This window comes from Calypte anna, chromosome 1, assembly GCF_003957555.1.
Source record: "Calypte anna isolate BGI_N300 chromosome 1, bCalAnn1_v1.p, whole genome shotgun sequence".
In the NCBI taxonomy this organism is placed as follows: Eukaryota; Metazoa; Chordata; class Aves; order Apodiformes; family Trochilidae; genus Calypte; species Calypte anna.
This window is the reverse complement of record NC_044244.1, coordinates 184,843,587-184,866,307: the sequence shown is the minus strand read 5'-3', so window position 1 is coordinate 184,866,307 and position 22,721 is coordinate 184,843,587. Positions and strand designations below refer to the sequence as shown.

The window sequence follows — 22,721 nt, the reverse complement described above, 5'->3', positions numbered from 1 at the left end:
CTTTAGTTCACGCAGAAGACTGTTTTTCTACTGAATATTCCTGTCAGGTGGTATTGTTCATGCACTTCTGACAAGTATTGTCCTTGTAGTTATTGCATTTGAAAATTAAAATGTGATAAATAAGTGATTTATGAGGCTAAGGACTTAAAATATGTTTAGATTTCATGAGCATGTGATTCATACTATGAAATAATAATTTGCAAGATATTGTTAAAAACAGTCTATTTAAAAAAAAAAGTACCTTCTTGGGAAGGCATTTGAAGCTGAGATGTACTTCAGTGCATGGGATACTCAAACATTTCAATGGAAATTTTAAAATTTTTGTTTCTCTGTAATTCCTGTCCTACTCTCTGAAGTTTATTTTCCTAAATTTTTCATACACCAGGGTAAGGTTTCTTGCTGCCACCTTTCTTTGTTTCCTTACATGGTCTCATAGAGTGTTAAAGTGCAAAAAGAAGTGAAAATTAAAAAGATGTGGGGAAAAGACATAAGGTAAAAAGTGTAATGTTAGATTCTTAAACTTGCATTTAGTTATTTTAAATAGATATTTGAATTTTCCAGAAGAAAACTGAGCCTCATGAAGCTTATAAAGTAATCTTGTAGAATATCTGTTAATAACAAAATCTGGTTTTGAAATCAGTCATGAGTGTAAATGTCAATTTTTCATTTTATCTTTTAGGCAGATACACAGATTGACAGAGAACATCAAAACTTTTATGAAGCATCATTAGAGTATGTTTTTAAAATTCAAGAAGTACAAGAGAAAAAGAAATTCGAATTTGTTGAACCTGTAAGTTTTAGTTTGTATCTTCTTTAGAATGCATGCATTTAAAGCTGAAAATTTAAGTTAAAAGATCTATTTTCTGATCCTTTTTTTTAATTCTGGTGGCAGGTTATTTGTGTATAGACAGACATGAAGATCTTGGCTTGGGCACTTTGAATGTTTATTAAATGTTTATGTAAACTGTGTCATGTCTACTGTGAAGTGAAATATCTGACTTGGAGTGTGCATAACATTTTAATGGGACAACATGTAGTTTTGTGTCTGTGCAACACATTATATCTTGGCTAAAATTCTGAGCCACTTTTTTGAATTAAATGTTCCATGTAGGCAGTATGTACAGATAGATTTCTGCATTATACATAAAATGAAGTGAAAATTCTGTTTTTCTGTAGGATAGGTAAGTTTCTTTATTTGTTGGTGGAGTCATTTGGCTTTAGTTTATTCCACACATTACAGAAACTATGCATTATCGTGCCATAAAAGAGGAAGATAAAATTGTGTTTGTGCTTTTTGTCCATATTCAGACCTGGGAATTTCTCCTTGACTATGTTTTCAGCCCCCACCCATAACTGTCTTGCTCCAGTAGCAAAAGCTGCTTCAATGTGCTATGTTAGGACATTTCTGTGGCATACTGGCAATACTACTACTGGTTATATCATACAGGAATAGTTTGCCAGTTGCCTTATTTTGTTCATACTGACAATGTCATCTGTCCCTTCCCATTAAGCATACTGAGCAGAGCACCAGTTTTGAAAGAAGAACATGACAGGTATAACTTTTCCTCCCTCCACACCATCTCCCAGCTTCCTTGTAACTAATCAAAGCAGCACTTTTGACTGTGAAACAGGTTGAATTACATCCCTAACACCCAATATCACCAAGAAGAGTGTCTCAGATGCCTCCTTTCCATGAGATGAGAATGTATTATATATAGGGAATGTTTGACATTGATGCAAACTAATGAACCTGGATTCAGCAAGCAGCACTTACAGAAATCCTATCTTTATGGCATATAGCTGCCAAACTTAGAGACTAAAACTTTGCCCAGATTCCTCAGTAAGAATTCCTCAACATTTTTCTACCTGTCACAGATTAATCCATGGTGTCTCTCTCTGTCTAGTTCTGCAAAACTCTTACTTCCTGGAAAAAGTAATCTTGACCCAGCTTTCACCCTGGTATAGGAAACTTCTTGCTACTTGAAAGTCATAGAAACTTTCTGAATTGAGAAGACTTTGTACACTGGGAAATATTATTAGGTAATTAACATAGGGCATCTTTCATCCTATGTACTAGGCAAAGGGAAAAAGTAGATTGAGTTTTATATATTTTAGATAGACAGGTTGAGCTTTATCCTATTGACCAGGAGCTGTCCCTGCACTATGTCACCCATCAGAGCAGCAGCTATGAATTACCAGAATGAAGGAGCTATTTATCAGTTCATCAGTGCTGATAATGAACAAGCAAGCAAGGAAGGTTACTGCTGAACTCATTATTGTATACCTGGGTATTTTTGTCACCAGGTATACACATCCAGTAGGTAAAATTAACTATTGAGTGATGAATCAGTTACCATACTGTGTCAGATCAGTAGGCAGTAGTAATCAGTAGCCTTACAGGCAGTGTCCTCTGGCTCCAGAGGTGATTTTTTTTTAATAATAAAATTGAATATAAATGGAACTTAAATTGTAACATCAATTATAAAATTTTGAACCTTCAAAATTCTGAATTTTTTGTTTCTAGTCTGTTGCATATAGCATGAAGAAATAGAAGCGTTTACTGAAACCCATTAAGCAAAGTATGCCAAGTACATTATGATGCACACCATCAATACCATGAGACAAAGAAAAAAATATCTTCAAAATAGGCTTTCTAGAAGTGCATAGTTTATGTAAGTGATGCTGTATGAACATGCGCTCCTAGGTGGAAGTAGATAAGGGCAGAACCTAACGCTTCAAAATCACGCATAGGAAGAATTGGGATAGTGTTAATTTTCTTCTTCATGCTCTACAGATGTGGAAGAATGTCTGGTGTTGTATCTTAACAGACATCTATCCTCAGAAGCTCTGCTAGTTGTGGGGCCTTCTAATGTCTATACTGCTTGTGTCTCTGATTGATCAGGTCAGTGTCACATCTCCACATAATTCTCAGTCTTACATGTTAGAATGGACACTTTAAAGGAGGGTTTAACAAAATAAAAGGAAGACCATTAGTGCAGTGAATGAGGAAATGGACAAACATGTACAGGACGGATAAATTCATGGAAAAAGAAGTTGGAAAGGAAATGACCTGCTGGAGCTCCTTCCAAGATCCTCAGTTTGTCTCTGCCAAAGGACAAGGGTAGTTTGGGAACCAAAGTGGGATACAAATAGGTTACACCTGGGACAGTAGGGCACTAGAAGCTGGTAGAGTGTTCCTTCCTAGAGGAAAGTGGGGTAAGATTTTAGGTATGAAATGTTAATGAGTTGTACTTTGAATAGAGGATTATAATATTTAGAGTGGACTTTTGAAGCTGCTCATCAGGCCTTGGATTTCTCTGCTGTTCCCTGCATCTTGTCTCAGAGAGTGGCTACCATGTACTAGACTGCAGCTGACAATTGCCTATTTGTGGTCCTCCTAGGCCTAGAAATTCTTGATTTCTTCCAAGGGGGAAGAAAATCTAAAGCTTTTCACAGAGATTTTAAGTTGGTTTTCAAGGACAAATTAGTGTTAAAATTTACTTTACAGCAAACAACAAAACAAAGTAAGTGAAAATAATCTCTTCTAGCTTTGCCCTTGTGGGCCCAGAGAAAATAGTCCAAACCAACACAGCTTTCTCAGCATGTTAAGTCTGCTAGGACTCCTTGGAACTCCACTTTGTCCCTCAGCAATACCAGGACTTCTTTGTGCTATAGAAATCAGGACACAGCTCATAGACAACAAACTATCTGAAATGTGAGGGTGGTCCATTGTCATGGAAGTCCAGAAATGTTTATTTAAAGGAAAAAAAGAATCCAAACACCAACCAACAAACCCTTCCTGCAGTTGCATGCAGTTCTGTGAGACTTCATTATGGTTATTAAACTCAGTTTATTCTTCCTTGGATTTTCTACATTATTAACTGCATTCACTTGAATCTGATGGATAAGTACCTTCTGGTGCTATCTACTTATAAATAAAATGAAACCAGGAAGACAGGGACTTCTGGCTGATGTGCTGCAGGCCAAAGGTTAAATTCCTCCCCTACCCAAAACCTAAGTACAATCTTCTTCCTGTGAGAATGAAATGACCAGGCAGTCTTGGGGTCACCATCTCTGCATAAAAACAAATAAAGTCTCAAGAAGTAGTTGGATTTTGTTTCAGGTTCTGTGTTGAAATCCTCGCAGCCACTGGGGTAGTTAGCAGCATTGTATTATGGAGTCCAGACTTTGCTTTTTATTGGTGTGACTGATTAGATACTCAGACTGAGGTAACTGTAAGTCACCTGATGAAATGAAAAATTGGTGGTAAGAACATGTCAGGCATTGAACATGGTGCTTGGTGAAACAAACTCTTCTCGTTTCAAGACCACTTCAAAACACACACTGACAGACAATCTTTTTTAAAAGAAAAAAGGGAGAGGTATTTATCTTCTTTGTTATTTAATATTTAATATATTGAAATTATGACCCTGCTATCAACAGCAGTGTCACTTTTAACACCAGCAAGAAAACCCCACTGTGAGCATAAGCCTAAGGGAAAAGTCCTTGGCTTTTAGATCTGCATGGAATCCTATGGCACTTTGGGTCCTCATGCAAGTGGTTATGAAGGTACCTTAACAGCACAGGGAGTTTTCTGATCCTTCTTCTTCCACCACCAGTGACACATATGCAGAATCAAATACCATTCTCAGTGTCAGTTGTTTCAACACAGAATTTGAATAAGCTGGTGTAAAACTTGCATAAAATAATCATATATTTGCTTTTGGTTTAGTTCTATTTTTACAAGTCCTCAGAGACTATTTGATCAAGATAACCTCAAGGCCAGATTCTCTGCAATGCACAACTGCCAGAATGCCTAAACAGTACTTTAACTAAGAGGCATTCATATTTTTCTCAGGGCTTTTTTCTGCAGTGTTTTTTTGGTGTTGGTTTCTTTTGGTTTGTTTTGTTGCTTTTTTTTTCTTTCTGATAAATTTAGCTTTGCTGCCATCTTGTGTTAAAACTTTTCCTCACCAGTATTTGTCCATGTACCCCATAAAAGCATTCTGTATGGTGGAAAATGGTTTTCTTTTAAAGTATTGAAGCTGAAATTTTACAAGTTTATAGTATATGCCCCAGAAATGCCCTTTAAACTGGTCTTTAAAATTCAGGAATAAGCTGACATCCTATAACTTTCTCCTGCTAGTTCATTTATTGTAATTTTGGTGGGCTCTAACATTATGCTCTGGCTGCAGTTTTGCTGGGCATTCATCTTGCTCCTGCAGTGCTTCATTACATAAAAGACCTGGGTTTACCTCCTACTTACAGGTTAAGTTAATCCATATAATTTTGGCTGAGTTGTTTTGCTGTTGTATCTGAAGGAGCTGTAGTAGGAAATATGGATGAGTAACTGGATCTAGACTTTGCAGAGCTAGAACCAGAGCAGAGCCCTGATTGTCATTTACTTACTTATTTTATACTTCATTCATAAAAAAAGATTAGTTTTCTTGCTTTTCTTTCATGTAATTCTTTCTAGATCCCTAGGTTTATCATATAAACCTTAAAATTGTAGAACTCTTTCCATCTGCTTATATAATTGGAAATTTTAAGATAAATTGTTGTATATGGACCTCCTTCAGAACCACAATCAATAACCAGGAAGAGACTTGCAGGGCTTCGTTGAGATAATGATTTCATCTGGGCAGATCATGTAAAGCTGAGACAATTTACACAAACTGTGTAGCTCTTCACTTGACTGTGTTGCTTTGTTTGTTTGTCTGATTGTGAGAAATGGTTCAGGGATTCACACTCCTTGCAGAGACCCCAGAAAAAGTAGCTTTTATGCCCAGGGATCTTCTCAATTCTTCAGACTTCATGACTGACTCACTGGGCAGGCTTTTCATCACATCTGCCTGAGGCTAGGGTTTCATCTGATCCTGCAATACCAGTAAAAAACAAATTTGCACACTTCTATCTGTGACAGCACTGATGGTCTGCTACCTCAGGACCTACTTTAACTTACTAATGCATCAAAACATCAGGTTTTCTGAGGCAGAAACACTCACTGAAGGGCTCAGTAAAGCCAGAACTGGTGCAAGGATGGGGGGGATGCATGGCAAAGCTTGAGTGGGGAGAGGGGGGAGAAACAAGAAGGGGTCTGCAAGACTTTAGTCTGGTAGAATCATAGAATAGTTAGGGTTGGAAGGGACCTTAAAGTGTGCCAACATCCCTGCATGGGCAGGGACACCTTCAACTAGACCAAATTGCTCAAAGCCCCATCCATCCTGGCCTTGAACAGTTCTGAGGTCACTACATGCCCTTTTCACCTGTCCCTCTCCAGCTTTCCTGTACGTCCTCTTCAGGTACTGGAAGGCTTCTCTGCTCCAAGCTGAGCAATCCCAACTCTCTCAGCCTGTCTTTGTAGGAAAGGTGCCCCAGCCCTCTGATCCTCTTCATGACCCTCATTTGGACTTGCCCTGACAGCTCTATGTCCTTCTTGTGTAGGGGACTCCAGAACTGGACACAGCACTGCAGGTGGGGTCTCATGAGAGCAAAGCAGAGGGAGAGAATGACCTCCTTTGACCTGCTGGCCATGCTTCTTTTTATGTAGCCCAGGATCTGGTTGGCCTTCTGGGCTGTAAGAGCACATTGGTGGCTCATGTTGAGTTTTCCTTCAACCAACATCCCCAAGTCCTTCACGGCTGTTCTAAATCCAGGCTCAATCCAGCCTGTATTTGTGGTTGAAATTGCCCTGACCCAGATGCAGGACCTGGCATTTAGTCTTTTTTAGTTTCATACAGTTTATCCAGGCTCACTTCTCAAGCCTGTCATGGTCCTTCTGCATGGTCTCCCTTCCTTCCAGCATGTTGACCACGCCACACAGCTTGGTGTTGTCAGCAAACTTGCTCGGGGGAGGCTCAATTCCTCTGCCTATGTCACTGGCAAAGACCTTAAACAGCACCAGTCCCAATTATGACACCTGAGGAACAACACTCGTCACTGATCTCCACTTGGAAAGTGTGCTGTTGGCTACAGCTCTCTAAGTGCAACCATCCATCCAGTTCCTTATCCACTGAGTGGTCCATCCATCAAGTCCAGATGTCTTTAAATTAGAGACAAGGATGTCATGCAGGAAACTATCAAATGCTTTGAGCTACTAGTGGCAAGTTGTCACCTCATCTCTTCTGCCCAGAGAGCAGTGTCCTTGATTTCTCATCCCTCAAGCTGTGGAAGTTTGCACATTAAAGGGTGTGGAATGTCTGGTTATGCTCTAATGGATGGGGCTATAAAATGCAAAATATTATTTTAGCTCTTCCCCTGAAATATGTGTGTTACCTTAGCACAGCAGTCTCTTAGCGAGCAATAGAAAAGAGAGAGGAAGAGCAATTTAACTGCATTTCTTCAAGTAGGGGTGAGTGTAAATTCAAAGAAAATATAAACATAGTAAAAGGTACATTTTTAAGATATTTCACTTACAGTAATCTATGGCACTGGTAACACAAAGAAAAGTGTATTAAGTATGAATAATGGTGGCTTTGTTGCCTGAGTCCAGGCTGCTTCAATAGTCGATGGAGAGAGATAAATGTTTCCATTGGATCATTCATCCCATTCTAAAAGAGAAGTCTGAAAAAAGAAGGAAAATTATGCTCTTGAATACCTGTGTGTTTTTACTGAGCTAGGAGGCAGCCTTGACAGCCAGCTACTTAGCCTAGATTATTAGCTTTTCAGTGACTGTAATATACTAAGATAAATCTGTCCTGCTACAAATTTTGTTATTGTACATGCAAGTCAGTAGCTTGCTTTTGTTGTTTTCTTTATGTGGTATGTAAGCAAAATCATATATACTAAGAAAACAGTCCATAATGAAAAATTAAATGGTTATTATTTAATAACAGGTAAGAAGACTTAAAGCAATGTCAAAATATTTCTAAAATTTAGAACAGAATAAATTACAAGGCTTTTAAAACTAGTAGGTGATAGGACTTGATTCAGCAGCAAAAAGAAACATTCAGGAAATCTAGTTGCACTTTTTACTACTTAAACATTGATTTAAAGTAACCTTTAGCTATAATGTTCATTTGGATTTGCACAAACTTCAACCGCTCTGTTGGAGTCAGGCACAGAAATACCAGATAGACTTTGCATTTTGTTCAGAGCAGGAAGAAGCAGTCTGGATTTCTTGTGTTGTATTAAGCTGTCCAAAGCATACTTTAGGAGTCTCATTTGTGGAAAACAGGTCATAGGCCAAGCAATTACGATGCAGAAAGTGAAAAAATATTTTGAAGAAAAAAATTTTGAACTCTGAAAATATGAGCTCGGAAAATGCACACCATCAAAGACTCCAGATGAAATACTGGACAAAATTTCTAGGGCAGAAAATTATTATGGAATAAACAACTTTGTGACACAAAATCCCCTTTAAAACCTCTCTCTCTTAAGGTATGACCATGAGTTCCTTGCTTAGCAAAGCTTTGCTGTTGCATGTCAGGAAATCTTAGAGTGTTCCAGGAGCTAAGATATAGAATGCTTTTTGTTGATGGTTTACCATATTTTGCTGCTGACTATAACAGAAAAATAACTGTTGTTAGTTTTTGCTTTCTAATACTCACCTAAATAGAAGCAGTGTGCCAGAGTTTCTAAGAACTATTTTTCACTATTGCAGGTAATATGTATTCACAGAATCACAGAATCCTAGGGGTTGGAAGGGACCTCGAAAGATCATCTAGTCCAACCCCCCCTGCCAGAGCAGGGCCACCTAGAGTACATCACATAGGAACGTGTCCAAGCGGGTTTTGAATGTCTCCAGTGAAGGAGACTCCACAACCTCCCTGGGCAGCCTGTTCCAGGGCTCTGTCACCCTTACAGTAAAAAAATTTTTTCGAATATTCAACTTGAACCTCCTATGCTCCAATTTACACCCATTACCCCTTGTCCTATCACTTATAAGTTAACGTGTGTTCTGTTGTATTTGTGTTACTTAGCATTAAGAGCATGTTAAAATATATAATGCTTCTCAATTTTACCTTTTCAGCTCTTGGCCTTTCTTCAAGGATTATTTACATTTTACCATGAAGGTTATGAACTGGCTCAGGAATTTGCACCATACAAGCAGCAGCTGCAGTTCAATTTGCAGAATGTAAGGATGATTTGTATTTATACCATTTTGTTCACTAATTTAATTTCAGGATATTGAAATTAACATGTAGCCCTTTATTGGAACTCTAAATCTTGTAATGTTTTAGTAAGCTGAAAACAAATTAATATATAAATAAGCAAGAGTTATTTTTTGTAAGTTAATGTAATGGAGACTCCTGTGAACAAATAACTTCAGAAAAATTAACATTGAGATAGTCAATTTGTGATTTCCAGGTCAAAATGTTGGGGACAAGAACCAGAAAAACAGGACAGCAGCCAAGTTCTGATGTAGAGAACACAGTATCCCAGATAGGTTTAAACAGTGTAAATGTTTTCTTAAGAGTGGGGCCTGTCTTTTGGAGTAAGTGGATGTCCCAAAAATGCTCCAAGTGATACAGAATAATATTTCTTGTTTCTTTAAGATCACAGTTTGCAATATAAAGCTTGTCCTGCTCTCTGCTAGCTTCCCATTGTATAGAAAGCATACTTGGGAAGCCATGCTCTGACTGTTCTCTGGATTTATTTTGTCCACATCAGAGAACTGCTGGGGTCTTCCTTCACAGTGAACAGTTCTCACAGGCATTAAGTTACAGCAGAATAAATTATCTCTTATGTGTGTAGGAAGTTACTCTCAACTGAGCTGATGAATTTTTTTTTTGTGTGTGTGATTTGGTCCGAATTGGTAGCAGGAGCCATACAAGATTAACTGTGCCCCAAAAATCTACAGTTTCCAGAAATAACAAAAATACATTTAATCCACAATATTCATCATAACTGCTGTATACAAGTGTATATTTATTTACCTGTGTCATTCATATGCTATACTTCCAAGGATATATAAATTAAGTAGATAGAAAACATCTTTACACCTGATATGCATTTGAATCACTATAACTTGCTTTTCTGGGAAAAAATAATGTTACTGTTAATATTGGGCCATCCCTACATTTTTCATGACAAGTAACTTCCAAGTGAAGAACAAATAAATAAAAAGTGTAGGAGTTAGATCATTTCTATATACTTTAAATGCTGTGATGGATGTTATGACATTTCCATTTCATTTTGTCTTGAAGAGATACTCAGCAGAAATTTTTGTAGCTTCATTACAATCTAAGAAGCTACAACTGTTCAGAAGATCTAACATCAGCTTTTGTGGGCAGTGCCTTGGCCACTGAGCTTGGGCAATTCGAAACAGCCCTTAGGAGTGCAAGAATTACTTCTTGTGCTCAACTGCATTTCCCTGTTGGCTACTGGAAAATAAAGCACTTGACTTTTTCCCTGTAGTATCTTGCTATTAGAGAAGTTAATGTTGGCTCAAAGTTAGAAGACAGAATTACCTTACTATTGCTAATGTAGATCTGCATTCTTAGGAGTACTGAATTCTACCAGATTTTACTGCAGTTGAACATGTGCAGAACACCTCCCTACCCCCTTTCCCTTTTATGTCTTTTGTTCATATATAGGTATAGATCTCATTTAACACACTGCTTGGGGAAACAAGGGGAGACCTTATAGGTGATTAATCTTTTCCTTTTGAATCAAAATGCAAATATTGTCTGTCTGTAGAGTGTCTCAAACCTTTGTTGTTTCAGATTATGTATTTGCTACTAAGACTCTCAGGTAAGGGCACAAGGGGTCAGTGTTGTTGCATAGCACAGCTTCTGCAAAAGGGTGAAAAATGTGCCTACATCCAGTGATTTATTTACTTTTAAGAAGAGTATGAGATCACAGTGCAGACCAAAACTGATATTTTAAGTCATAATATGTTAGTGTTTTCTATGCTCATATCTATAGAAACAGAGTTATTAAAGGATTTTTTCATTTTCCATGTTAATTAACAGTTGCATTTAATGTATTAGTAAGTATCATAGAAGTATAACTTGAAGTTCTAAATAGACTGTAGAGGTATAGGGATGTGTAAAGTTAAGCAGAAGGAACAATGTATTATAATATTATTTTTTATTATGTTTGTACATCAGAGAAACATATATATGAAGATACAGAGGGATTCAATAGATCCTTTGCTTCTGTTAAACAGAAGTTTGACTTCTGGCTCTAGATCTAAATCCACAGCTTCTTTTTGCCATCTGGGCTATATACTGACTTGTCACTCACAGCATTAACCAGCCTCACACTGAAGTGGAATAATCTCTGTATGGAAAGAACAAACTGTGGAAAGTGTTCAGGGAAAACTGTGCCGAGCCTGTCTGTTGTAGCTGTCAAAAGTACTCTTCCTCATTTCACTATATGTTAAAGTCTAGAAGAAAATCGGATCCAAACTTCTGTTCCTCTTCTTAAAATTGTCCACAAGTTAGAGCAGGAGCAGCAACAGCTGTAGAGGTAGCTAAGTATTGGCAGAACTACAGCTCTTAGCAGGTCATCATGACCTAACATGATTTCTTGTCACTGTCACTGTTTCAGATGGCCAGGTGGTGTGCTTGGTATCTTTATTTGGCTTTTTTTTTTTTTCCCCATAATTTGAAAGTCCTGGATGCTTAAGAGTAATGATTTAACTTGACAGACAAACAGGGATGAGGTCTCAAAATGGGGACATGCTATCGAAGGTCTCAAGATGACCTCTTTTAAATTTGGTCTGAACTGACACTGCATCCTAAGGATATTATCTGAAAAGTTTAGAGAAGAATTAACCTCCATGTCTAATAATAATGCTTGTCTTTAAAAAGAAGACTTATATGTATAATCATACTAATGTGCGACTCCATGAATGGCCCAAACAAAAAGGGGAAAGTATTCACCAGTTTATAGTCCTGAGGGTATCTTTCTGACTACTCATGATTAGAGCCCATTAGATGACTTTGCAAAATAATTAAAATAATCTTTATTCTATTCTATTACCTGTAGGAGCAAAGTGTTCAACATCTGGTATATAAGTAGCAACCTATCAAACCCTGGCACCTCATAATAATTCTCTACTATACTGTCTAAGTGTGTGAAGAGAAACCCTGGCCTCACGGAATTCAATAGGAGAAAATGTCCAAGCATAGTAGTAAATATGAGTAACTCATCCTAAATGTTTGCTTGATCAGATTCCTGGTTATACACATGATATTTAAGACGGGCAGTCTTCCCATGCTTTTGGTACAGTTCTGTCACTTGTGGCCTGTTTCTTAACTAGCATATTTATGTTATATTTAACTGCACTGTTTGCATAATCCTTTCAAAAAATTACATGTGCCTGGCTATTCTGGGTATCAGCAGCTGTGAGGTTACCTCAGATATAGATACACAGTGCATTTGTCCCTTCCATGTGCAGAGACTGCAGCAGTGTACAGGCATTAGCCTGGTATTAACCCAAACTCATGTTTTCTGTACTGCACTTCAAGTGGGTCAGTTGGACTCACTACTTCAGGTTGGAGCTATGCTAGCATCACCTTCTAGTTTGGCCTGGCTTCTGTCTGTGTATTCTAGAGTAGACAGAGAGAGAGGAGCTTCATCTGTCTGCAAAATACTGTGTAATCATACCTAAAGATATGAAAGGTTAGTCACCTGCAGAAAGAATGTTACTATTCTCAACTATGTTTCCTTTACACTTTGTGCTTATGTTGTTTTATTCCTAGGTCTCTAGAGCAATGAAGGGTATTATTCTTTATTGGGTTTTTTTTCTTTCTTTTTTTTGTTCTGCTCATCTCCAGTACAGTCTCCTTGGCATTGTTAGCAGTTGGTTCTTCATTGGTTTTTAGTACTAACACAAGATGATATGGGGTTTTGTTTGCTTCTTTTTCCTGTTGTTAGACCCGAAATAACTTTGAAAGCACCAGGCAGGAAGTGGAGAGACTGATGCAAAGAATGAAATCAGCCAACCAAGATTACAGACCACCAAGTCAATGGACAATGGAAGGCTATCTCTATGTGCAGGAGAAACGTGAGTAAAACAGATTTACCTTTTAATTTGATTTGGAAGACACAGCAAGAAATGCAAGGATGAAAATGGTTTAGTTAGCTGGACAACACAAACAACTCCATGTTTGAATGCCTGCAGATTAATGATATGGTTATTTTCCAAATGGTTAACAGGTTCAAAAGAAAGGTAAGTGTTTAACTTTTAGAAAAGCCATCACAGTACCTACAGTCAGATGGAAGGGTGATCAAAATACTTGTAAGAAATTAAACTTCTACCCCCTGGGTCCTTGTTGGTAGGTCCCTGCTATTGGCCACTCCATTGACTGACTGGTAGCAAGCTCTGCTCTGGCTGACTGCCCTGCATCTTTCTGCAGAAGCTGCAAGCTCCCAGCATGCTGGCTTGGCTCTACCTGCCAAACCTTGCTTTCCCCTGTATTTTTTCTGACTGAACAGGGCCCCTAGTTGATCCAGCAGGAGCAACTTCCACTCCACTGACCCAGTCACCTGAAGAGTAAATGAAGATGCACCTAATGGAAAACAAAGATGTTATAAAGTCATCTAAATGCAGTGTCAGTGTCAAAATAAATGCAGATCAATCCATGTTTTATTCACTTCATAAGACATGAGAATGAAGTGATGAACTAGATGAAGGAATAGACCTAATGTTGTCATGTGTGTGAAATTACCTGGATGAGCCTAGCAATACATCATGTTCTGAGTGAAAACAGAACCAGGAAATATCTGAAAAATAAAATAAAAGAATTAAAACCTATGCATTGCCTAAAGTGTTAGCAGTCACTGCTTCACACTCTAACCAGTATAGAAAACCAAGAAGCCAAAGTAGTTGTGTTAGGTGAGCTTATGCAAAACTCTGAGTTAAATAGTTTTCATCTCATGGGGTCCCCAGAGTTATGTATTTATTTGCTGTGGAATGAACCTGACACTAGAAATGTATATAGCAATGTTTTGAGATAGTGTGTAAATGCTTGTGCAAGTTTGATGTTTGTGCAAAAATTATTAAAAAGACTTTGCACCTTGTTTCTCGATCTGAAAATAAATAGAAGCCATCTGAATATAGAATTCTGGTGTCAGACTTGACCCCAGTTGAGCTCAGTTTTGAGGAAATCTTTTTCACTGCTCCCCTTGTAGGATAACTCAAGAGACTACATGGAATTATAGATAATTCATTTTCCAAATTATATCATGAAATTAATTTTTACTCCATATGTAAGATAAAAGAACATCCACGCTTATCTTAATTAACCTCAGTTGCTTTTACCCTCGGAAGCACTGAAAGTTTTAAGACCCTCTATGTTTTAATTCTGTAATACTGATAAAAGAAACCTGTGTTGTGAAAATTACACTGAGCCCTGCTAATGGGGGAAGTAGAAAAGGAGTGATTCACTGAGCACATGCTGTGCTTCATTAAATAGTGAGAGGCCAACTTGACATCCTCTTGTTGAAAAGAAATTTGTTCATTAGTTTATTCTCAGGTAAGAGTAAGAGGGTCAGTAATTTCTGTGTCAGTGGGGAAGGTACTAGTTGTGTATTTCATTGTCATGCAGCCTTACTTTCTGACAATGATCATCCCATAGATTTATGTCAAATTTTGGAGAACCAGGATACGTACTTGCTGTTCTTGAGAGTAAAACAAAATCCTGTATGTATTTATTAGTGATATGCATGGTTGTAAATCAGTTTATTGAGTTAATGGACCAAAAGTTATTTTTTATTTACATGGGCAGTAGTGAGTAATAGACTTAAAGTTACAGTGCAGCTTGGGTACAGTTTTTAATGGAAAACAGGTTGCTTCTAAACTCATCTAAAGCTGCTTTGATAGTGCTTGTCCTTCTTACGTATTCTAAAAGATGTAGTGAAGGACCACCAGAGGAAAAATTGTTTTAGCATTATTATAGATTTTGTTTTGCTAAGTGAAAATAAGGTATGCTATAGGAGCAGAACAGTGAATTTCTAAAACTAGGTACTCAGGTGACTTGTCAGTTCATGACATTTATTTCCTGCAAAATGTAGGCAATGGGAGAACTTTCTCCAAGATGTTGTAAGAGATAGTTTACATTTCCATAGCTGCATTTGTGCAGTGCCAGACATCTGACTTCCATGACTTCTCATATATCCACCACCTTTGTGGGAGGCTACATTTGGAGGCCAAAGACATTTATCTATAGCAAGACTACTAAATTTGGTTTTAACACTTTCTATTTTTATTTGTTTTCTGAATCTGATATCAGATTTCTAAAGTTTCCCCTCGAGAAAGGATATAATACTGAATCCTAGTGCTTCGTTTGGGTTGATAGAATCTCCAACTGTATTTCCTAGCTGAAACAATCTTCAGGATCTTGCCTGTCTGCTGCCTGTTTACTCCTGTAAATGCTGTTACCCATCCAGTTGCCAAGGAAAACCAATCTGCTGGGACTTTGTTGGGCAGCATTATAAGGATGTAATATTTGAAAATTACACCTGAACATGTTCAAATTTTAAAATTACAGGAGTTTTTGATATTGTAGGCTACACGGGGTTCCTGTTATGTTTCATTTCTCTTCTCTAATATCAACTAAAATAACAATAAAATGATAAAATTATTTTTAATACTATCTCTCTTAAATCTAGGACCTCTTGGATTTACATGGGTAAAACATTACTGCACTTATGATAAAGGAACAAAAACATTTACAATGAGTATAGCTGAAACAAAATCTGGTGGAAAAGTGGTGAGTTGCACATACATGAATGCATGCATGAACTGTATAATCCATTTTATATATTAAGCAATTTGTAACTGTTAAAAAAGTATAAGGCTGTTTTCATATATGAAATGAATGTCATATAGCATAGATGAAAACTTTAAATATTTTTTTTTAGTACATCTATAAATCACATATTTAATAACTTCTCTAATATGGTGATTACAAATCAAATGCATGGTAAATCAGTCACATTTGTACAAAAAAATAGAATGGATGAGGTTTGGAAGGGAGTGCTGGAGATCAACTAGTTTATCCTCCATACTAATGGAGGGTTGGTTGATCAGCCCAGGTCAATGAGGCCTGTGTCTAGTCAACTTTTAGATATCTCCAAGGATGAAGACCCCTGCAACCTTTGGGCAGCCAATTTCTGTTGCTGACTCCCATTAAAAGCTTTTTCCTAAATTCAAATGGAATCACCTCTATTTCAGTTTGTGCCCATTGCCTCTTGCCCTTTGCCTAGGCACCACTGAAAAGATTCTGACTCAGTTTTCTTTACTGCTTCCAGTCAAGTATCTGTAGATAAAAATGATCCCCCTTCTCTAGGATAAACAGTCCCAGCTCTCTCAGCTTCTCCTCATATAGCAGATGCTTCGAGTCCTTAATCACTTTGCCAGCCCTTAGCTGGACTTGCTGTAGTTTATCACTGTCTCTTTTGTACTGGGCAGCTGAGCACTGGACACAGCACCCCAGATGTGTCTCACCAGTACTGAGCAGAGGGGAGGGACTGCCTGCCCTGAGCTGCTGGCAGTGTTCTGCCTGCTGGAGCCCAGGAGTCTGTTAGCTGCCTTTGCTGCAAGGGCACATTGCTGACTCATGGTCAGGTCATTGCCCACCAGGACCTGCATGTCCTTTTCTGCTGAGCTTTATTGCATCCTGTCAGCCCCAGCCTGTCTTGGTGTCCAGCTTTATGCTTATTCATGTTTAACAGTGCCAGCCTCAGTATTGATCCCTTAGCTGTACCTCTCATGACTGGCTGCAGCTGGACTTCTACTGTGACTTTCTGCTGTGTTCAGCCAGTTTTCAGTCCTCCTCACCATCTGCTTACCTCGTCTGTACTTCACCAGTTTGTCTATGAGGACACATTAGGAAACATCCTAGTAGGTAGCGGCAAAATTCTGGCTAAGGTTGAGATAAACCATATTTTTTGTTCTTCCGTCATTTGCTGAGCCATCCATCACATTGTAAAGGGCTATCAAGTTGATCCTGCATGATTTGCCCTTAATTAAATCCATACTGACTACTTCCACTCACCTTTTTATCTTTCTATATGTTTGGAAATACTTCCCAGGATTATTTACTTCATCCCTTACCCAGGGATCAAGATGATGCTGACTGGCCTGTAGTTCCCCACAGGACAAGAGGAAATGGCCCCAGGTTGTGCTGGGGGTAGGTTTAGATTGGATACTGGGAAAAATTTCTTAACCAAAAGGGTCATCAAGCTTTTAGAACAGGCTGCCCAGGGAAGCAGTTGAGACACCATCCCTAGAGGTACTGAAAAGCCGTGTAGATGTGGTGCTTAGGAACATCATTTAGTGTTGGACTTGGCAGTGTTAGGTTTACAGTTGGACTTGATTATCCTAAAGGTCTTTTCTAGCCTAAATGGTTCTGTGATTTTATACCCTTCCCCTGGCTTTTCCTAGAGACAGGATTGACATTTGCTTTCTCCCGTTCCTCAGAAACTCCTCTGATTGTGTCAGCCTTTCCAACATTACCAGAGTGGCCTCACAATGGTGGTGGCCAAAACTAGGAATTAGTCAAGTTTATTCTGTTCTCTACGTGTGAACTGACAGAATTATATCCTATTAAATCTACAAATATATATATGTAGATGTTTGTAAAGTTTTGAATGTAAGGAGTATTCTCAAATATAATGATTAAATAAATATGTGACAAAGAGTTATTAACTACAGTCTTATTTTAGATACAGAGAAACTATTGTATATCTTCCTAAATCATCCTTGGAACAATTTAAGATGTAAAGCCATGTGAAGCATATTGCTTATGCTAATTTTGTTTTGTTTTGTTTTATAGAATGGCCTTGTCACAAGCTCACCAGAAATATTCAAGCTAAAATCTTGCATCAGGAGAAAGACGGACTCAATTGACAAACGTTTCTGTTTTGATATTGAAGTATTTGAGAGGTTTGAATCTTTTTCTTTGTTTAACAAATACAAAATAATTTCAAATAGAAGCACTTGCAACCGTTAAAAAATTACTGCTATAATTGGGACACATATTTCTCAATATGCTTATATCCAGGCAAACTGGACTTTCAAGACTTACTACTTACCCATTTTTCAAACAAAATTCACTGTTGCATATGTGTTGTCTTAACTGCATTATATTTGCATGCAGCTACAAGACAGATTCTTACAGAACTTGTATCACATCAACTACCCTCTTTTACAAATAATTACTGATAAGCAATCTAATTAATAATCACTATTTCTTTCAAAAATTTATGATAGCATATCATTTTTCTTTTTAAAAAATTTCCTCTGCAGTTTTCACTCATTCCTGAATGGTATATAAATAGGTGAAAATAGCTTTTCTGTATTTGAATTTTATATACACTTTACTTCATAAGAAGGGTATTTATTTCAGGCTGGAAATAAAGAGAAATACTGAATTAATTTTCCCCTTAAAGCATGATAACAAGACTGACTTTTTTAGTCATTATCTTAAGAAATATTTTATGACTGTGCTGTAATTTTAAATTTCATTCAGATACATTGTATTTACATGATAATTTTGAGGCTACCTAGGTACTTTGAAATATTTTCTAAAATAGATTTTTGAGTGAGTTCATATTTAAGAAATAGACATTTGATGTGAACCAGTGTTGAGACTATTGAAAACTCCTTAGCTTGAATTGACAGGTTGAGTTTGAAAGTGGTAGTTGTTTTTTTTAAGTAGAATTGAATTTATTAGACTCATCTGGGGCAGTATCATTGCAATGTATTTACAAGTATGTGTTGTCCCTTCTCTCTCTTTTACCCTACTAGAACACCCACATTTCAACAAAACTGCACAGAACAATAAGTTTCACCTGCAATTCTTCAAGTCCTCATCAAAGAAATGGGACACTTTTTACGTAGTATTCCTTTTGGACATTTGTATTGATTACAAATGTGCATGGCCTATAAATTTAAGGCATTCTGGAAACTTGGACTGAAGATTGAAAGAAGAGTAGAATGCAGTAGTAGAATGTACTTATTCATTATTGTAAAGATATAACTCACAGGTGCATAGAAGTTCACTTTTCAAGTTGATTTGGTATTCAGAAGGGAAGCAGTGAATTTTTATACAAGTCGGCAGAGGAGCTAAATAGACACGAAATATTAAAAATATTTGGTGGAATTTTATATGCAAAGGCAACATTAATGTTTAAAATTTGCTTTTAAAATTTGGATTTACCCTAAGAAAGAAAAGATTCAGTGACTTACTGATGTCAGTAATGGCTAAGAATATAAGTGAGTTCACATAATTATAAATGCAGTACCGGAGCACTGAGGATTCAAAAAGGCTGTTATAATGATTACAAGTGAACTAATTTTGAATTCAAGGCTTCATGTTGTTTACTTGGAGTATAATATTGGACATCACCTGCAAAATAAAGAAAAGCTTTGAAAATAATGGTCATTAGTAAAATAAGTTTCCTTCGGAATGTTTCCTTCAGTAAAACAAGTTTCCTTCATTTTAACTATGAAATAACTCTTTTAAAATGAACATCTATACCAGTATTCAAAATTTTGGTGCAAGATTTTTTGTGCATATTCCGTCTCCAAGCACCCTATTCCACAGAGCTAATTATCTCCTTGCATTATTATGTGCAAACCTGTGTGAAATGTTAGATAAAATAGTATCTTATTAAACATTAGAAAACCATGCATAGTGATGTGCACATCTCATTGCATGAAAGAGCATGTGAAACCCTTGTGAATGGAGACTAATGTGTTCTCCAGCTAATGGAGAACACACACTGTGAGCCCTTCTAATTGACATAATTAATTTAAAATTTGCTTAGGTGATTTTCACACCTTGGATAAGTTCAGACTTTTTGTAAAAACTATTTGAGAGGTGGCACCATCTTGTTTGTACAGGAGCTAAGTAAAAAAGGTGTTTTTCACTTTGAATGTTATTTTAGTTTCTAATAAATTACCAACTATTTCAGTAACTAGAGGGAAAGTTAGTTCAAAATGTACTAAGCGTAAAGCTAAGGGCAGGTATTTCTATGTGTGAAGTAAAATGACAGTCGTAAGGTTTTGTTCTTTCCGTACATGCTGACCAGGGGACTGACTATAAATAAAATTTTCTAGCCGAAATATTAAGCAGTAGATGGAATAGAAGAAAGAAAAAGAAGAAAAAAAATCTGGTTTTATTCTAAAACTGGGGTGTGTTGCAAGGTCAGAATCACAGTATTATCAGAGTTGGAAGGGACCTTCAGAGAAGCCATCAACTTTCTTTAACTTCTCTCTGTCTTCTGTGTATTCACTTCATGTCAGTATGCATCTGGATTCTGACTTTGGATATGGTTTTAAAAAAAGACATTAACAATCAGTGTATGTGTTTTTGACAGACCTGGAATCATCACACTCCAAGCTTTTTCAGAATCGAACCGAAAACTTTGGCTCGAAGCTATGGATGGAAAGGAACCAGTAAGGATATTTTTTCATTTTCATTCCTTTTCACAGTTTTGTAGCACACAAATGAAGAATCTAGCATGAATTTCAGGCACTCTGTTAAAATACAGGCAACTACAATGGTATTTTTTGTGAGAAATACTGCAAATGCACAGTGAAGATAGGTACAAAATAGAAAAACAGACCTATTAGCAAATTTAAGCCTTTATTTATAAATTTTATTATTCTGATTAATGTTTGAGCAATATAAAAGCATGTTGTCTGATAGGATTCATGGTTCCAATAATATCTGTAAAGTGGTGGTTTCTGCACTGATGAAGACAAAACATCTTTTGGAGCAGCATCATGGAGTAAACAATTAACACCATCTTGTGAGGCACTGCAGAGAGCATAAAATGTATTGCAAGCTACTATGAGAAAGGCTTATCTGAGATTTCTTCGCACTGTTATTTTTTTCTTAAAATATTTCCTGAATGAGGGTGATGCCAGACCTTTGCTGAAGGGCAGAAAATATTTGATCAATTCTCTGAGATAGTTGAGCATTTTTACAGTATTCTTGCTTGACTGAAACAGTACAGAAATTGGATCAGTAGTTTCATTGAAATTGAACTTCCTTGGAGTCTGCAAATCTGACTTCTAACTAACTTTAGATACCTATATAGTTAATGCTGTTAAATCCCAAGTCAGTCTAGAATCTCAAGGCCTGCCTGGAGAGGTTTCTGGGGCACATCTATCTGCCCAGAGGTGAAGATGATCAGCTGTGTAAAACTGCAAACACAAAAAACCCACGAATTGTTGCCCCCCTTTACCTGCCCCTATCCTAGCAAAGGGCTGTTCGTGGGAGTTACTGCTTGGGGGTAAATGTCAAGAGGGAGGTGGAAGACAAGATTGGCTTTCCCCTAGCAGCAAGTTAATACACACCATGTTGCAGCTATCTTAAGAACTACCAACAAACCTGACAATGTAGAATTTGAAGCAGAAATATTGACCTGTTGCCATTTATTTTACAGATCTACACACTGCCAGCCATTATTAGCAAGAAGGAAGAAAGTAAGCTCTTCAATTATATAAATACCAAATATTGCCAGATTTCTGTAATGTCCTGGTTTCTAGATAGTTGTGCGTGTGTGATAGATTAATTACTTTACATTTTCTTTATATTGGTATGAAGTAATTTGGATGACATGATTGGGTTACATGAAAGTACATCCTAAGCTATGTAAACTGAGAAAGTCTTCGGCTTTTGTATTGCTGTCTAACATAAATTAGAAGGAAAATTGACTGGCTCAAAAATTACAGTATATTTCACAGATCTGTAAAATTTACTATCAGTAGTCTTACAGCTAAATGTAGTACATGCCACTGTGTTGAAATAGTAGCCCTATTTACAATCACAGAATCATTTATGTTGATAAAGACCCTTAAAATCATTGAGTTCTCCCATAAACTAAAAACTGCCAAGTCCCTCTAAACCATGTACCCTAGTGTCACATCTACATCTTTAAATACCTTAAGGGATGGTAGCTTGACCACTTCCCTGGGCAGCCTGATCCAGTGCCTGGTAACCCATTCAGTGACAAAATTTTTCCTGATGTCCAGCTGGTACAACTTGAGGCTACTTCCTCAACTCCCAACTCCCTACAGCCTCCCTTAGTTGCAGAGAGCAGTAAGTTCTCCCCTCATCCTCCTTTCCTCCAGACTAAACAACCCAAGTTCCCTCAGCTGCTTCTCATAAGAGTAGTTGTCCATACCTTTCACCAGCTTCATTCTCCTTCTTTGGACTCCCTCCAGCACCTCAATGTAGTGAGGGAGCCAGAACTCAAAGCAATACTCAATGTGCAGCCTCACCAATGCCAAGTAAGGAGATATGATCACTTCCCCTCTCTTGCTGGCCACACAATTCCTGACACAAGCCAGGATGCTGTTGGCCTTCTCAGCCACCTGTGCACACTGCTGGATCATATTCAGCAGCTGTCAATCAACACCCCCAGGTAGTCAATCAACACCCATTTTCCTCTGGGCAGCTTTCCAGCTGCTGTTCCCCAAGCCTGTAACATTGCATGGGGTTGTTGTGATCCAAGTGCAGGACCTGACACTTGGGCTTATTGAATCTCACATAAGTGGCCTTGGCCTATCCCATCCCTTTGGTTGCAGGTGTGCATGTACCAATTACAGATACACTTAGCAATAAAATGAATAAATTTAAAGATATTATGAGATTTATGTGTATAAAATATATTAATGCAAGGGTAACACATAGATATTATTGACATATTAACATAGGTATGTAAAAATAATTCAAATTTATCTGTGAGTATGTATCCTGGAGACAGAGAGAGGTGTGTCAGATATGGACACACATCTTCTTAGGAGATAT

At 37.4% G+C, this 22,721-nt stretch overlaps 1 protein-coding gene across 1 annotated transcript in view; it reads left to right on the top strand.

Moving 5' to 3' along the window:
- The window catches only part of ARHGAP42 (Rho GTPase activating protein 42), a 146,280-nt gene that overhangs the window by 101,273 nt on the left and 22,286 nt on the right, over positions 1–22,721 (top strand). The window contains exons 6-12 of the mRNA XM_030451701.1: positions 680–790; positions 8,972–9,076; positions 12,829–12,958; positions 15,565–15,665; positions 17,733–17,842; positions 20,281–20,359; positions 21,355–21,394. Of these exons, the coding sequence (XP_030307561.1) occupies positions 680–790; positions 8,972–9,076; positions 12,829–12,958; positions 15,565–15,665; positions 17,733–17,842; positions 20,281–20,359; positions 21,355–21,394 (676 nt within the window). The remainder of the gene's footprint in view (positions 1–679; positions 791–8,971; positions 9,077–12,828; positions 12,959–15,564; positions 15,666–17,732; positions 17,843–20,280; positions 20,360–21,354; positions 21,395–22,721) is intronic.